The sequence below is a fragment of the Ochotona princeps genome, chromosome 16 (assembly GCF_030435755.1).
Source record: "Ochotona princeps isolate mOchPri1 chromosome 16, mOchPri1.hap1, whole genome shotgun sequence".
Classification (NCBI taxonomy): domain Eukaryota; kingdom Metazoa; phylum Chordata; class Mammalia; order Lagomorpha; family Ochotonidae; genus Ochotona; species Ochotona princeps.
The window spans coordinates 50,121,611-50,138,983 of NC_080847.1; the positions used below are offsets into that span (position 1 = coordinate 50,121,611).

Sequence of the window (17,373 nt, forward strand, 5' to 3'; positions counted from 1 at the left end):
GTGCAGGGTCCCAAGGCTTTGGGCCGTCCTCCAGTTCTTTCTCAGGGCACAAGCAGGGAGCTGGATGGGAAGCGGGGATGCTGGGGTAAGAACTGGCGCCCATATGGGATCCTGGCACATGCAAAGTGAGGACTTAGCCTTTAGGCTACCACTCTGGGCCCATTCTGCATCTTTTGACAATACGAACTACCCATTCTTTTTTTTTTTTTTTTTTTTTAAAGATTTATTCATTTTATTACAGACAGATATACAGAGAGGAGGAGAGACAGAGAGGAAGCTCTTCCGTCCGATGATTCACTCCCCAAGTGAGCCGCAACGGGCCGATGCGCGCCGATCCGATGCCGGGAACCTGGAACCTCTTCCGGGTCTCCCACGCGGGTGCAGTATCCCAATGCATTGGGCCGTCCTCAACTGCTTTCCCAGGCCACAAGCAGGGAGCTGGATGGGAAGTGGAGCTGCCGGGATTAGAACCGGTGCCCATATGGGATCCCGGGGCTTCCAAGGCGAGGACTTTAGCCGCTAGGCCACGCCGCCGGGCCCGAACTACCCATTCTTGATTATTGCTTAGCTCTAGAGTTACCAAATAAAATACAGAACATTCAGTGCAATGAAAAATAAACACTACATGTGCTGGCTAAACATTCCAACCTACCTACATACATTCTTTCATTAGTTTTACAAAACGGGAATTTCTCATTTATTAATAATTCTTCATTTGTTAGCTAGCTCCATGATACAAATTCATCGGTTAGTTGAGTTTTAACTAATATGGAAAAAGTGATTTAAATGCTTTGCTTTTCAAAGTTAGTCGTCTCTGAAAGTAGCTAAAATGTGTGTGTGTGTGTGTGATACAATGAATGCATAGAATTTGCAAGCATGTAGTTTAATTCCACTGCAATTCCACTTTAGACCACTGGGCGTCGCCTTGATTTGTGGAATAACAAAACCATTCAGGGTGTTTTGTTCATTGCTACCAGCCCAAATCATATTCCCAGCAAACTTTGGGTACTAGGGTAGGAATCGCCTTTTAGGGATTTTTGTTAGACATCTGCACAGTTCCAAAGCCAAAACTCAACAACTCCAGATCTTCTCAGAGTTCACCTCTGTCCCGTCCTTATGGGTGCCCCTCCCAGGTGAGTAACCACTCTTTATGGGGAGTTTAGTCATCTTTCCTTCCTTCTCTTTCAGAAATAGCTTCAGGGACTGTATGTACATACACGTGTGCATTTTATGTCCCTTCCTTGTTCACAAAGAAGATAGCATATTATACAACATACTCCATTTTCCATTTTTTTTTTATTTAGCATTTTATCATGGAGATCATGCCATTACAATACTATAAATGCTCCTCCACTGTTTTAACTGTAGGGTTTTTTTTTCTTAAGATTTACTTATTTTTATTGGAAAAGGAAATCAAATACACAGAGAATGGAGAGACAGAGAGAAAGGTCTTCCATTCGCTGCTTCACTCCCCAAGTGGCCACAATGGCCACAGGCTGAGCGGACCCAAAGGCAGACACCAAGAACAAGCTCTGGGTCTCCCACACAGCTGGAGAGTCCCAAGGACGTGGGTCATCCTCTAGTGCTTTCCCAGGCCTCTGGCAGGGAGCTGGATGGGAAATGGAAGAGCCAGGATGTCAGCACTGTGGACAGAAGGATTAGCCTGTTGAGCTATCATTCCAGGCCCTAAACTGTAGTTTTAAAAAGTGTAGCTCCACCACTGATGAAGTTTCCAGTGCTTCCCTGCCACAAAAAAAAAAAAAAAAAAAAAAAATGCTGTTTCCACAAACAGCCATGTGTATGCACTACCTGGAATTTTTGTCAGTGTTACCTTTGTGATCAAATCCAAAAGTGAGGTTTCTGGGTAAAAAGACTCATGTTACTTTGCTGGGAACTGCCCGGTCCTTCACCATAGAGTCTGGACTGTTTCTTAGTACCACTGGCCCTCTAGGGCTGCCAGACTCTCCACGACCTTGGCAACAGAGGATGTGCTCAGGCTGATGGGTGAGAAATGTCGCCTTGACTTGCTAAGGTTATGAATGAGGTCAACCATTTGCTGTTTTCTGTGAATTCCGCTCTTTAGGATTTTTCTTTCACTCGTGGTGTTTTTGTCAGCCAAAATTTCCAGCCACTAAGCAGTCAAATGTACTCATCTTTCTTTTTTTTTTAAGATTTATTTATTTTTATTACAAAGTCAGATATACAGAGAGGAGGGGAGACAGAGAGGAAGATCTTCCATCCAATGATTCACTCCCCAAGTGACCACAACGGCCGGTGCTACGCCGATCCAAAGCCGGGAACCTGGAACCTCTTCCGGGTCTCCCACGCGGGTGCAGTGTCCCAAGGCTTTGGGCTGTCCTCGACTGCTTTCCCAGGCCACAAGCAGGGAACTGGATGGGAAGTGGAGCTGCTGGGATTAGAACCAGCGCCCATATGGGATCCCGGCACGTTCAAGGCGAGGATTTAACCGCTAGGCCACGCCGCCGGGCCCTGTACTCATCTTTCTTTTGAGCCACCTTTGTATTCTGCAACATTCTGGTGCAGTTACCATGTCGACATGATAAAGAGATGTATCTGTGTTTTGCTTTGGCACATGCACAACATCACTGCTTTTAAATTTAGATCTCAAAGCTTTTTATAATTAAGATTTATTTATTTTTATTGGAAAAGCAGATCTACAGAGAGAAGAAGAGACAGAAAGATCTCCCATCCCCATTGGTTCACTCCCCCAAATGACTGCAATGGCCAGAGCTGAGCCGATCTAAAGCCTTGTCCGGGTTTCTCACATGGCTGCAGGGCTCCAAGGCTTTAAGCCATCCTCTGCTATCTTCCCAGGACACAAGCAGGGAGCTGGATGGGAAGTGGAGCAGCTGGAACACAAACCAGCCAGTGCCCATATGGGATCCTGGCAGTTGCAAGGCAAGGGTTTAGCTGATTGAGCCATCATGCTGGGCCCTGATGTGTTCTTTTAAAAAGGTTTTATAATCACCTTTCTAACTGTAGATTACACATCTTATGACATTTGTAAGCTAACTTTGAGTTATCTTTATTACTTGACTTGCCTGGGTCAGAAAGTCCTTTGCCTTTCCTTATCTGGTCAGTTCAGCCCTTCGGCCCTCGCTGGACTCGAACCTCCTGTCTTGATGAATATCTCCTCCTTTTTATTCAAGACAACACTTGACTCAACCCTTGTCCTAAGTAGTGAGGTTTTCTGGGTTTTTCTAATTTTTTTTAAAGATTTATTCTCCTCCTCTGTAGAGGAGGAGAGACAGAGAGGAAGATCTTCTGTCCGATGATTCACTCCCCAAGTGAGCCGCAACGGGCCGATGTGCGCCGATCCGAAGCCGGGAACCTGGAACCTCTTCCGGGTCTCCCACGTGGGTGCAGGGTCCCAATGCATTGGGCCGTCCTCGACTGCTTTCCCAGGCCACAAGCAGGGAGCTGGATGGGAAGTGGAGCTGCCGGGATTAGAACCTGTGCCCATATGGGATCCCGGCGCGTTCAAGGCGAGGACTTTAGCCGCTAGGCCACGCCGCCGGGCCCTAATTTTTAAATTTATTTAAAAAATTGTTTATATGGTTGAGAGGGATGCATGCCCACGCAGGCCTCTGATTACAGTGGGGAAGGTCAGGTTTGGAGGAAAGTAGGTGGGACAAATGTTTCACATTTGTTTTTCCTGTGTCCACAGGGGAGGAGGGCAAAGAGGGGCTGCTCCTTGCTGGCAAACTATATCAGCACTTGGGAATGAGAGGGGCCATCTTTTGATAATGTCTTAGAGACCCCACTGTGGGAAAGAGTGTTCTGAGGATGTTACTTAATTGGTTTCCATAGTTCTGAAGTTTCTGATTTCGTTGCCACAGGTTTGAGAAAAATCTTTCCAAGGTTTACTGGTTAACAAAGTTCACCTTAGTGCATCCAGAGCTCCAGGAACATGCTGCAAAGCTTGGCCAGGAGAGTGGTCCAACCTGTCCTCCAACGAGGTAGTCAGCATCCCTTGTTGGTCTAGATGAGCTGGCTGTCATGTACCCTGTACATCAGGGCATGCTGTCCACTGCACAGGCATCAGCAACTGAAGAGGCCCAGTCTTGATACAAGGACTCCAAGGTTGGACCACACATCCTCTGATTTTCCCTGGAGCCAGGGTCTGAGTCCAGCAGTCTAGCTGGGGATTCCCTCAAAAAGCCTCGCCTGCGCTTTGCAAAAGCCCGACCCGGCCGCCTCGGCTGGCGGCTTCCCGGACGCCCCCGATTCCCCGCCGGCGGTCGGTGCGCGACCCCCTGGACCAGGCGCCACGTGAAATGGCAGCACGCTCGTCCCGACTCAGGGAGGAAGAGAGATCGTGGCAAGGACGGCTGCAACGCGGAGAAGGATGGCGCAGGTGCCCGGCGGAGGCGAGCCGAAGGGAGATTAACAACAACAACAAATAATAATAAAACAAAACAGCTCTCTTTTGTCAAAAAAAAAAAAAGCCTCGCCTGTGGTGACCTAAGACTTGACTCTTATATGCGCCTGCCATTGCAGGGTCAGATTCAATCTGTCACCTGCACCAGCCAACGTACGCACTGGTAGATGCAGCTACTTGGTCAGTTCAGTTCTGCCCCAGCCTCACATCTCACGTGATCTGAAAGATGCTGTGGCCCAGTCCAGTCAGCCAGCCTGGCCTTGACATAGACCGAGCCCTCACACATACCAGTGACTACCACAGCTTAGCTGGGGTGACCCCCACTGATCCCCAGCAGGCCCACCCCCCAGCCTATGCTGCAACCTAGTCCAGCCCAGCCTGCATCCCATCTGCCTCTTGTGTGTACCCATGGGGGTCGTGGCTTAGTTCAGCCCAACCCACCCCCAAACCCAGGCTTCATATATGGCAGCAGGTGCTGCCTCCTTGTCCAGCCTGGTCTGCCCCCAGCCCTGGTTCTCATACTCACCAGCAGTAGGTACAGTCTAGCAGGGGAATGCCCACAGTTCCCCCTGCCAGGCATGTTTCCAGCTGCGGATCTCACATCTGCCAAGGGTTAGTACAGTTCAGCCTGGCAAAAAGAATAGTAAGTTGAACTTAAAGTCAAGAACTTCCAGGCCCAGTGTGATAGCCCAGTGGCTAAATCCTTGCTTTACATGTGCTAGGATGCCACATGGGCATCAGTTCGTGTACCACCTGCTGCACTTCCCATCTAGCTCCCTGCCTGTGACCTAGGAAAGCACTGGAGGATGGCCCAAAGCCTTGAGACACTGCTTTCACATGAGAGACCTAGAGGAAGCTCCTGGCTCTGGATCGACACAGCTTACATCCACTTGGGGGTGAACCAGTGGACAGAGATCTTTCTCTATCTCCTTCTCTCTATAAAATATGCCTTTCAAATGAAAATAAATTAAATCTTACATATATTTTTAAAAGAACTTCTAAAGACACTAACAAGAAAATGAGAAGGCAGATCATACACTGGGAAGATATTTCTGAAACACATACCTGACAAAGAACTTACATTCAAGTGTCATGGGCTGAGTGTGTCCCCCTAAAATCCGTATGCCAAAGCTGTAACCCCTAGTGTGATTATATTTGGGGATAGCACCCCTGAAGAGGTGTTAAGGTTAAATGAGACCTATGGGCCTGGCGCAATAGTCTAGTGGCTATAAAGTCTGACCTTACAAGTGCTGGGATCCCATATCAGCATTGGTTCTAATCCAGGTGGTCCTATTTCCCATCCAGCTCACTGCTTGTAGCCTGGGAAAGCAGTCAAGGATGGCCCAAAGCCTTGCGACCCTGCATCCATGTGTGAGACCCGGAAGAGCACTGGGCTCCTGGTTTCGGAATGGCACAGCTCCAATCACTGCAGCCGCTTGGGGAGTTAATCGTCAGATGGAAGATCTTCCTGTCTCTCCTTCTCTCTGTAAATCTGCCTTTCCAATAAAAACAAATCTTCTTTAAAAATTAGTTTTGGCTGGAAAATCTGAATTTTGACATCTCGCAACATGAGACCTAGCAACCACAAGCCCACATTCCAGCCTGACTCTCGTGGCTAGAGTCAAATTTCAGCAACCACCTGGGTTCCCTGCCAACCAAGACATCTTGAGCTCCAGGTCTCACAGGTTCCTGTGAACACCAAGCCTCACTTTGGTTCCGGAAAGTCCCAGATCTGGGAACACCTGCACTCAACACCAGAGCTGGGATTCTCTGAGACGATAATGGAGTTGAAAGGAATAACACGCTGTTCTTTAGCCAGAAGATGTGCATGTGTCGTTTGCCCACCTGCTCCATGGCCAACCTGGGTGTTTCTCAACAGAACAAGAGGAAAGGTCATGATAATAGGGATGGAGGGGGAGCAGATTAAGATAGCTCCAGATTAAGAAAAATCTCCCTCATGATTTGATATCATTCATGACTGGTTCACCTAAGATGTCTTATAGACCCAAAGTGCAACTATGACATCACTTTATGAGCTCAGGCTCCGAATTCGAATGTCAGCCGTACTGTTGACTGGCTGTGTCATCTTGGGCGAGTACCTTGCCTCTCATTCGTTTCTGTGGATACAGGAAGAAATAACACAGCCATTTCCACCCCCAGGTTCACCTGGGTCAAGAAAGCACATATGCATCAAGCACTCACAAACTCCTTGGCCTATGCTACAAGCTCACGGCCCAGTCTGATTCTTGCTGCTTCTCACCAGCAAGGTGAGGTGTGAGGCTTAACTGAGACACAGAGATGAGCTAGTGGCCCGGCCAGAGTTGTGACTAGTTATGATTAACTATAACAAGTCAAAAGGGATCACTGGCTGGTCCCTGCCAAGGCCGCCAGGGAGAGCTCGTCTGGGCTTGGAAAAATCAGGATGAAACTCTCACAGGGTTGAATCCAAAGGTTGGAAACTGGGAGAAGAGCAGGCAAAGGGGGAAGGGGACTTGGTCCACTGTGCAGACTCCAAGCCACAAGAAGAAGCTCTGGGGCCCGGCGGCATGGCCTAGCGGCTAAAGTCCTCGCCTTAAACATGTCTGGATCTCATATGAGCGCCAGTTCTAATCCCGGCAGCTCCACTTCCCATCCAGCTCCCTACTTGTGGCCTGGGAAAGCAGTCAAGGACATCCCAAAGCCTTGTGGGAGACCTGGAAGAAGTTCCTGGATCCTGGCTTAGGATCAGCATAGCACCAGCCATTGTGCTCACTTGGGGAGTGAATCATTGGAAGGAAGATCTTTCTCTCTGTTTCTCCTCCTCTCTGTATATCTGACTTTCCAATAAAAATAAAATAAATCTTAAAAAAAGAAGAAGAAACTCTGGGGGCCAGCACTGTGGCATGGCAGGCTAACTGTCCACCTTGGGGTGTGGCATCCCACATGGCTGCTGGTTCACGTCCCAGCTGCTCCACTTGTGACCCAGCTCCCTGCTTATGGCCTGGGCAAGCAGCAGAGGACTTAGGTTCAATTCCTTGGGACCCCAGACTCCTGTGGGAGACCCAGAAGCAGCTCCTGGCTCCTGGATGACTCAATCTGGGGCATGAACGAGCAGATGATTCACTCTCAAAAAAAAATTTTTTTTTCAGGGGCTCGGCGGCGTGGCCTAGTGGCTAAGGTCCTCACCTTGATCCCATGTGGCCGTTGGTTCTAGTCCCGGCAGCTACACTTCCTCTCTGTCTCTCCTCCTCTCAGTATATCTGACTTTGTAATAAAAATAAAATAAATCTTTAAAAAAAAAATTTTTTTTCACCTTTCAAGTAAAAAGAAATTAATCTTAAAAGAAGAAAAACCTGGATGCCTTTTCCATATTAGGTAGAGTCCCAGAAGACCATTTGTCCATTCAGAGGGAAAAATTTTTTTCATTATTGTTGTTTTTCTTATTTTGAGAAATAAAAACACTGGAACTTGAACCAAGGCAGGCAGGGACGTGATCCCATTCAGATCCGGGTTCCCGCAGCACTGGACCAGCACTGAGCAGCAGTCACCTTTGCCCTGTCTGCCGTCTGAGCCTTAAGATCAGGCTCCCCTAAGACCAAGAATACAGAGTTAGGGGACAGGTGCATTCGGACCCCCAACATCAGGTGTGTACACAGCTGGTGGGACGGTAAGAAAATACAGATGAGAGTGAATGTGCCTCAGCAAGGCTGCATTACGGGTTCCCGGGGACACACAGACCCGGGCTCTCTGCCCCGGGGCCTCCAGGATCATGCCCGGTGGCTTTGTGGCTCTCCACCTGTTCCCTGAGAGGAGTCGTACCTGGAGGGCTGAAGCTCAAGACCTAGCCCAGGTCTGTGAGTCTCCCGTGTGACCCAAACCCTGGGCACGCGCCACCTCAAAACAAAACAGCCCCAAAGAGGGCATCCTCGCGGTCCGCTGGGCTTGGGGCGCCTCAAGAGTCACCCTAAGGTGACTTGGCTTGGGCCTTCCAACCTCCGCGAGACACGCAATTCTGGGGGCAGCCCAAGAGGAGACTCTATAAAGTCCCCTTCTGAAGAATCCGATTCGAAGCTTCTGCTCCAGCGCTGCCGCTAAATGAGAGCGAAGAGAACTCGGCCGCGTTCCAATCGATTCCTGAAAATTCCCGGGGTTGAAACACCAACACACTCCGCCACCTACTGGCGGGAAAGACCAAGGCGGCATCACTGAGCACTACTGCGCACGCGCGCCGCACCGGCCCTGCCCTCGCGCTCGCGGGGTACGGACTGCGCATGAGCATGCCTTGGAGGGCGGAGTCCACAAGCCGAGGCCCTCCCTGCCTGTCACCGTAGGCAGCCCTTCCAGCCCTCTAGGCCCTACACCTTAGAACTACGTTTCCCAGAAGCCTCCTATCGCAGGGACTTCCGGTGTCGGCAGCGGAAGCCGTGACTGGCCCAGGCCAGGCCACACAGAGACCGGCTTGGTCACTATGGAGGAAATCGGCATCTTGGTGGAGAAGGCTCAGGTGCCGCGGGCAGGAGATTTGGACTTTGCGGGTTGGGCCAGGCTGCTGGGGGGAGAGAGCCGGACCTGAGTCGGGCTGTGCTGAGTCACGGTGTGGATCCCGGCTCGGGTCTGGGGGTGAGATGGGAGGAGGCCTCGATGCGGAGCTGGGGGCAGCGGGGCTGGGGTCGTGCGTGATGGTGGAGACTGATGGGCTGGCCCGGCGGGGGGCTGCTTGACTCGGGTTCTGTAGACTGTGGTGGCAGAAGAGGTACCCCGGTGTAGTGTGAGGTGGTAGCCCGTGACGTAAGGGATGGGAGGGAGGCTTGGAGGCGCGATGACGTCAACGACCCGCCCGGGAAAGAGACACGTGACACCAGGAACCAGTGGAATGAGGGTTGGGGGCACACTAAGGTCCTGTAAGGAGTTCGTGTGACAGTCTGACCCCAGTTGGAGGTTTTGGGGGACACTGGGGTGTGTTCCGAGCTTGTTGGGAAAGCAGAAGATGTGTATGGGTGAACGTGGAAGGGGCAGGTGTCACCCGGAGCCCATGGGGGCCACGAGGACTCCAGGATGTGCTTGTAAAGGACTGCAGGATTCCGGCATGTCCTCAGGGCTGGGCAAGTGGGAGGGTTCCTTCTCGTCCAGCCTGAGTTTTGTTTTTCTCCTTTGATCTAGGATGAAATCCCAGCTCTCTCCGTGTCCCGGCCCCAGACGGGCCTGTCGTTCCTGGGTCCTGAGCCGGAGGACTTGGAGGACCTGTATAGCCGCTACAAGGTATACATGGCCCCTGCTATGGGCCAGCCTGCCGTCCTCCGCTCCCCCAGCCCAGACCTGCTCCCTGCCCCAACCTCTACCCCCATCCTCCACTTCTCCAGCCTGGGGCCCTGCAACAGGCTGTGCCCATTGTCCTTTGCTCTTGCAGCCTGGCACCCATCCTCTGCTCCCCCTGCCCAGGGCCAGCCCAGCCTGCCCTCCTGTGCCCCTCAGAGCTGCCGCTGACCCCGCGGCCTCCTGTGTGTTGGCAGAAGCTGCAGCAGGAGCTGGAGTTCCTGGAGGTGCAGGAGGAGTACATCAAGGACGAGCAGAAGAACCTGAAGAAGGAATTCCTGCATGCCCAGGAGGAGGTGAAACGCATCCAGAGCATCCCGCTGGTCATCGGGCAGTTCCTGGAGGCCGTGGACCAGAACACAGCCATCGTGGGCTCCACCACAGGTGGGTCATGATTTTATTTGGAAAGGAAGATTTACATCTTTTATCCACTGATTCACTCCCCAAATGACCACACAACCAGAGTCAGGAGCTTCTTCTGGGTCTCCCACATGGGTGCAGGGTCCCAAGGCCTTGGGCCATTCTCTACTGCTTTCCCGGGCCACAAGCAGGGAGCTGGATAAGAAGTGGAGCAGCTGGGATATGAATTGGCACCCATATAGTATCCCAGTGCTTACGGGTGGAGGGTTAGCCAGTGAGCCTTTGTGCTGGCCCCTAGCATTTCTGTTTTTACTTCACATGTTTGAGAAGCAGGGACAGGCAGTAAGACTCATAGCTTCCTTTCTCTGGTTCACTCCCCAAATGCTTGCAACATCTGGGGACTGAACCAAGCTGAAGCCAGGACCCAGGAGCTTCTTCCCGGGTCTCCCAAGTGAATGGCAGAAGCCCTTCTCCCTTCCCCCATTCCTGTCCCCCTCAAGCACTTGGGTCATCTTCCGCTGTTTTCCCAGGTGCATTAGCAGAGAATTGGATTGGAAGGGGAGCACGCCAGACTCGGAACTGGTGCCCATATCGAATGTTAATTGTTGTAGGAGGCAGCTTAACTCACTACACCACGATGCCAGCTTCCCCCACACCCAAGCTGTGTTCTTATAAGGGTTGTAGGCAGCTCTATGTGACAGCCTGAAATTGAAATGCTGAGATGTGAGGAGAGGGAAATGTGGGAGCGAGTGGGGCTCTCCCTGCAGTGGTGCCTTGTTGGGAGAGTAAATATGGTAGGTGAGCTGGGGGGCAGTGCAGCAGGCCACAGGGAGGTGTGCAGCCTCCTGGGTGGCCAGGCTTGGCTATCAGAAGGGGGCTTGAACTTGCAACACTAGCATAAATGTGGAGGCCTGATGACCAGGAACTGAGCCCAAGAGGCTGGGGCTGAGTCAGGGAGAGGAGACTCAGAGCTCAGGTGGAAGATTATAGTGACTGATGGGCCATGGAGGACAAGGGAGGAAGGGTCAGGGTGAGGCTGGGGACCAGAGAACGGGGGTCTCCTTGACACAGATGCAAGAGCAGCTGGATGCTGAGGGTGTGTAGGGACCCAGGAAATGATAGAAACCTTGGGGATAGCCAGGAAAAACTCATTGGAAGGCAGGACAAGAGCCCAGCAAGAGCCAGGCAAGGATGTTGCCGGTATGCCGTGTGGGATGGACGGGAGGAGACCAGGTGGTGACTGAGAGGGGCCTGTCTGGCCATGAGTGGAGAGAGATGGGCAGGCTGGAGTGGAGTGCTGGCCCCTCCCATCTTCCCCATGTCTTCCCTTCTGCTCTCCCCAGGCTCCAACTACTATGTGCGTATCCTGAGCACCATCGACCGGGAGCTGCTCAAGCCCAACGCCTCTGTGGCCCTGCACAAGCACAGCAATGCGCTGGTGGACGTGCTGCCCCCCGAGGCTGACAGCAGCATCATGATGCTCACCTCAGGTCAGCAGCAGGGGAAGCCCATGCCCAAGGATCCTCAGGGATACTCTCCCTACCCAGGGCTAGTCCCAGAGCCCCAGCTCTGCTCTCCCCCCAGACCAGAAGCCTGATGTAATGTATGCAGACATTGGTGGTATGGACATCCAGAAGCAGGAGGTGCGGGAGGCCGTGGAGCTACCACTCACACACTTCGAGCTCTACAAGCAGGTGAGGTGGCTGAGGCCCTGCAGAAGCCGGGACTGAGGCTAGGGCTGGGATTAGGGTCAAGACTGAGGGACTGCCTCTCGTGCTAATCTGCCTCTGCTGCTCCGGGTTGCAGATCGGCATCGACCCTCCCCGAGGCGTCCTCATGTATGGCCCACCCGGCTGTGGAAAGACCATGCTGGCCAAGGCCGTGGCACATCACACGACAGGTGAGCGTTGCGTCTGAGCCCCATGCTCTGACCTGCCCTTCTCACCTGGCTCCCCAGGTAGCCCCCAGACACAGGATCCCCACTAGGGCACTGGGCCCACAGCACAGGCACGCCTCTCCCCTGGCTCTACAGGCCTGCTCGTGCCTCTGTGTCCTCAGGACGGATACCGAGTCTGTCCCATGACAGACAAGTCAGTAGTCAGAGTTGAACTTGGTGGGTCCCAGACAGCCTGTGTGAGAGCTGAGCTAGAATGGAAGATGGCCTGAGCTTGCAAGCTGGCTGCCCTGCCCACCACTCACATGCTGCCCCTTGAGTGAGTTCCCCCATGAGCGAGGGATACAGGTCACTGCAGCTCCTGTTTTTCAAGAGGGATCCATAAATCACGTGGATAATAAATCAGCAGGAGGCATGCTGGGCGTGTGGTGAGCGGGCAGGAGGCGTTGGCCATCGCTGTGGTTCCTTGTCTGCCTGGCGCTGTCTTCAGCTTTTCCTCTGCCGGCTCGTGCTAGAAGGCGCAGATGCCTCGGCTAGGGAACGAGACGTGCTTGCTGTGTGCTCGGATGTGTTCCAGGTGCTGGGAGCGCTGCAGCAACAGAGCAGCATCCCATTCCTCACAGAGGCGCCGCCCTCCACCATGGCAGTGCTGGAACGAACGGATGGGCGGGGCATGGCGATGTGTCTTAGGCCCTGGACGCATGAGAACAGCTCAGCCGGGCGAGAAGATGCAGAGTAACAGGCTGGGCAGGGGTCTCAGAGGTGATGCTTGTGTGACAGGGTGAGCCGCCGGGGAGGAGACCACCTGGCGCACAGGCCTCGGGGCAAGAGGAGGCTGGGACCCCCAGGGGCAGGAAATGAGGTCAGGCGGGGCGGCCTATGGAGAACGGAGGAGGGAGAGGGCTCTGAGCATGTATCCTCTGGCACCCAGAGGTGGGAAAGGACCATACTTGGAGGACCCCAAGGGCAGGACCTTCTGCGTGTCTCTTCTCGTTTGCTTGCCTGCCAGCTGCGGGTGAGCAGGTGCTCAGCCTCAGAACATGTGTGACTGCCTATGGAGAGGCTGTGCTGGGCAGGCTCCACGCAGAGGGACAAGAGGACTTCTGCCCCAGGGCCAGCCCCAGGCAGGAGCCCCAGGCAGGTGCCCAAGAGAGAAGGTAGATGCTCTCCTAACCGACCAGGCTTGGTGGGCAAGAGAGAGGTGGTGGCTCGGGTAGCTGGCGGGCCCTGGTGACCTCACGGCATCACAGGCAGGGGTGGGGGGAGGGTCAGGGACTTGAATTGGGGGATTTCAGGGGCAAGAGGCCCTCAACTGGAACCCCAGGCAGGGTGGTCTGTGTCTGTCCCCCAGCCAGCTGGGCCATGGGTGAGATCTGGAAGTCACTAGAGTGTGTATACCATAGCTCAGCCCCTGGAGTCTACCATAGCCAGACTTGGCAAAAGAAAGGCATGACATGAGGAGAAGCAGGAAGGCAGGCTGGTGGCTCCCTGGAGTGTTCAGCTCCTGACAAGATACAGGAACAAGTTGGTATCTACCAAGTGCCTGCCGTGCGCCAGCAGGCAACACTGAGGTCTCGTCCTTCAGGCGTTTATGTTACAAGGGAAAGGGGAAACCCAGAAGGACCACTTGAGAGAAGCAGTTCCCTGACTGGGGAAGGAGGTCTCTGGGGCACCGGGACTGAGCACCAGCGGGGTGGGGGAAGGGGGGAGAAGAGCTGTGGCTGCTGACAGGGAGCTGAGCTGTTCTGATCTTTGGGGCTGTGACAGTGGACAGTGGAGCTGAAGTGCCAAGGCCAGCGGAGAGGGTTTGCCATGGAGACAGGAATCCATGGTGGTGCCTGGCTGGCCTGTTCTCTGGCAGCCCTGTGGTGGCTGTGTGGGGTGCATGGTGGTAGGTCCTTAGCCACTGATGGTGGGAACAGGTGTTCCTGGTTAATAAGCAGCCCTCCAGCATGATGGGCATCTTACACATAAAAAGGCGAAGTTACAGAACTGGCTCAGGGCCACCAGATGGTAAACAAGGACCAAGATTTGGTCCCGCACTAACCACAGAGGTCAGTTTCATAACTGCTCTGTGGATTCCCTGGTCTCAGTGAACCCCAGGGACGGGGGTTGCCATGAGGGTAAGCAGGAAGAGTGGTGCAAGGCGTGTTGGGAAGGGCGTTGCAGGGGTGACCGACTGGCGAGGAAAGCCTCATGGGGGCACAGGCGGGGGGCTGTGGTTAGCGTCCAAGATGCCTACTAGTGGGCCCCCCCTTTTTTTTCTCTGCAGTGTAGTGTTTTATATGTGTGTGTTCTTTTGGTTTAAACATCTTCATTATTTGAGTTCTACGATCAGGCAATGTATCTAGTTTTTAAACTTTTTAAAAGTATTTCCTGAAAATAATTTGAAAGAGAATGAATTCTCTGTTACCCTTCTCCCACATTCCCCATTGTCCCATCACCACACTGAGTGGTGCTGCAACCCTGGTCACCTCTGATTTTCTCATTTTGCCGTCCGGTTCTTTGCCCTGCGCTATGTTCCAGGCTCAGCCGAGCAGGGATGAAAGTTGGAGGACTTGGACTCTGGGCTCCATCTTCTGTCTCAGGGCCAGAGAGCGACCAGTCTCTGGCAGAGGCAAAGGGGCCAAGTGGGGGCGGATGCTGAGTGCAGCCAGTTCCCTGGGATCGGGGCAGCTGGGACGGTTTCCTGGGAGAGGAGCCAGCAGAAGTCCTGCCCAGCCTGGGCAGGAAGGAGAAGGGACACACAGGCTGTGTGGGATGAGGCCACTCCAAAGGCAGAGATGTAAGTTTCTTGTGGGTTAGGGCAGACTCTGGCGGAGTGGCCGGTTGGCTGTGTCACAGCAAGGTGGCTGAGGCGTGCTTGGAGCAGAAAGTCTGAAACCCTGAGGTTGGGGTGGCCAGTGGCCAACGCAGGGACTGGGAGGGGGGACGCCCTGGTCCAGGAGTTTGGGGAGTGAGCAGGCAGGACTGCCACCTTACTTGGCTCCCAGCTGATGGCATGAAGCCATCCAGCCTGTGTGTGTTCACTGTGTCCTCTCCTGTGGCTGAGGTGAGTCCTGGGGCTGTCCCAGTCCACACACATCCAGTCACGGAGACAGCATGAGGCAAAACAAAGGGAAGGCCTAGGCCAGCCTGTTGGTCTTCAGTCGCCTGCCATGGACAGTTGGCAGTCACAGCAGAACACTGTGACTCCTTCAGGGTACAGAAAGCAACCTGGTACACAGTGGGATCTCGGAGCTTGTGAGGGGCTTGTGTGATGTCTTAACGTGTGGATCTCTGTTCAAGTAGTGGGTGAACCCTGCCCTGGGTGGGCGGTGTACGGTGTGCGCAGCTGCAGCACTGTGGGGGCCCAGGCAGGGGACTGCTGCGTGGGGCTAGATTTGTGGCCCAGCCAACCAGGAGTGAGTGCCCTGGGAGAATCTGGACATCTTGAAAGAGTTGGCAGCTTCAGGAAGAGGACAGGCCCCCACGGGTGGCTGGCCTGTCCCCATCTAACCCTGTCCTCCCGCCATCAGCTGCGTTTATCCGGGTCGTGGGCTCCGAGTTTGTACAGAAGTACCTGGGCGAGGGCCCTCGCATGGTCCGGGACGTGTTCCGCCTGGCCAAAGAGAATGCACCTGCCATCATCTTCATAGATGAGATCGACGCCATTGCCACCAAGAGATTCGACGCCCAGACAGGGGGTGAGTGACAGCCACGCCAGGCCTGGGGCCTCAGGCGACCCTGTGGGGCAGCCTAGGGATGCCCAAGACTGACTGGGGGTCTCGTGTCCAGCTGACAGAGAGGTGCAGAGAATCCTGCTGGAGCTGCTCAATCAAATGGATGGATTCGACCAGAACGTCAATGTTAAGGTTGGGGGTCGGGATGCGCAGAGGGAGATATGGTGTGGGCCCTGGAGGATAAGCAGGGCCTGGCACGTAAGGGGCAGGTCTCATGACCAGAAGGGGGATGTGGGTGGCAGCCATGTGAGCTGGCCTTTCCCCTCCCCCCATGCCAGGTGATCATGGCCACCAACAGAGCAGACACCCTGGACCCCGCCCTGCTGCGGCCAGGACGCCTGGACCGCAAGATTGAATTTCCGCTCCCCGACCGCCGCCAGAAGAGGCTGATTTTCTCCACCATCACCAGCAAGATGAACCTGTCGGAGGAGGTCGACCTGGAAGACTGTATCCTGCTCCGGGCGAGGGCAGGGGTCCCAGGTGGCATTCATCCTCCACTCTACCACTGCCATCACCACAGCCCAGCTGTGGGGTGCGGGGGCAGGGGGAACAGGCTGCCAAGGGGCTAGGAGGGGTGATGCCAGACGGGATCCAAGAAGCCTTCCCACCCCAGGTGTTCACCCCACCACGCAGGGAGCAGCTTCCTTAATGCAGCACCACAGACGTGGCCCGGCCGGATAAGATCTCGGGAGCTGACATCAACTCCATCTGTCAGGAGGTGAGCGGCGACCTCTGCAGCCCTGGGCAGAGGGCATGGGAAGGCCGCTCGTGGCAGCGCTGTCACCCTCTCGGGTGGCTCCCTTAGGCCGTGGGCCCTTTACTGCCCTCACACCCCCACTCTCACTCCCCAACAGAGCGGCATGCTGGCCGTGCGCGAGAACCGCTACATTGTCCTGGCCAAGGACTTCGAGAAGGCCTACAAGACAGTCATCAAGAAAGACGAGCAGGAGCACGAGTTTTACAAGTGACATCTCCCCACCGGAGCACGCCCAGGCCGGGAGCCGAGCGGCACTGCTCTGCCCCTCTCCTGTCTCAGAACTGAGTTCCCTTTCCGCAGGGTCGGTATGTCCAATAAACAAGACAAGGTCAGATCTGCTGCGTTCCTTCCGGGAAGCTTAACCCTTCAGAGAGCCGGGCTCTGCTGATCTCACAGAGCCCAGGCAACAGGTGCCTCATGTAAGGGGCCCCTTGAGAGGGAAGCAAGGCTTGTGACCGGGAGAGAGTGCTGGAAGACAGACCCCTGACCCCAAAGGAAAAACCCTGTGCGTGTCTCAGTGCGTCAGCTCAGTGACAACGGGGCTCTCGGGGCGCTCCTGACGTCCTGACCCTCGGAGGGTCTCAGGGACACAGAGACGACCCTGAGAGCCCCCCAGAGCAGGGTGCAGCGGGGCTGTGGGGAGAGTTGGGTCTGAGCTCTGATGTTTCCGGCTCCTGCCTGGTATGTTCGGTAGCTGAGTGAACAGTCTTGGCTGCCATCCGTGCCAGCCGTGGTGTGCACATGCCTGCCTGGTCCTACCAGGTGTGCCCTCGGCTCTGGAGAGCCGCAGCGACCTCTGACTACACGTGATGCCACAAGTTCCTTCTAGCAGCTCCCATGTCCTGCTCTGCCCACAACGGCTCCTGTTGCCCTTGACATACTTACCTACTTTGTCAGTCACTGGGGCAGGCTCATGTCACTGCTGCCGCGACGCCCCTTCCGCCCT

At 54.3% G+C, this 17,373-nt stretch overlaps 1 protein-coding gene across 1 annotated transcript; it reads left to right on the forward strand.

Moving 5' to 3' along the window:
• Positions 1-8,728: 8,728 nt before the first annotated feature.
• PSMC4 (proteasome 26S subunit, ATPase 4) lies at positions 8,729-16,779 on the forward strand. Its single transcript, XM_058674534.1, has 11 exons — positions 8,729-8,885; positions 9,542-9,640; positions 9,892-10,078; positions 11,398-11,544; positions 11,639-11,748; positions 11,861-11,954; positions 15,467-15,634; positions 15,726-15,802; positions 15,949-16,117; positions 16,333-16,388; positions 16,525-16,779. Exons 1-11 carry the CDS (start codon positions 8,850-8,852, stop codon positions 16,636-16,638), a joined length of 1,257 nt encoding a protein of 418 aa, XP_058530517.1. The 5' UTR covers positions 8,729-8,849; the 3' UTR covers positions 16,639-16,779.
• Positions 16,780-17,373: the final 594 nt, after the last annotated feature.

What these genes read in the sequence shown, in the direction of transcription:
- PSMC4 (XM_058674534.1), top strand. Translation starts at nt 8,850, where the DNA reads ATGGAGGAAATCGGCATCTTGGTGGAGAAGGCTCAG. An exon ending in ACTTCGAGCTCTACAAGCAG is followed by an intron (nt 11,749 to 11,860) that starts GTGAGGTGGCTG and finishes TCCGGGTTGCAG; the next exon opens with ATCGGCATCGACCCTCCCCG. An exon ending in ATTCGACGCCCAGACAGGGG is followed by an intron (nt 15,635 to 15,725) that starts GTGAGTGACAGC and finishes TCTCGTGTCCAG; the next exon opens with CTGACAGAGAGGTGCAGAGA.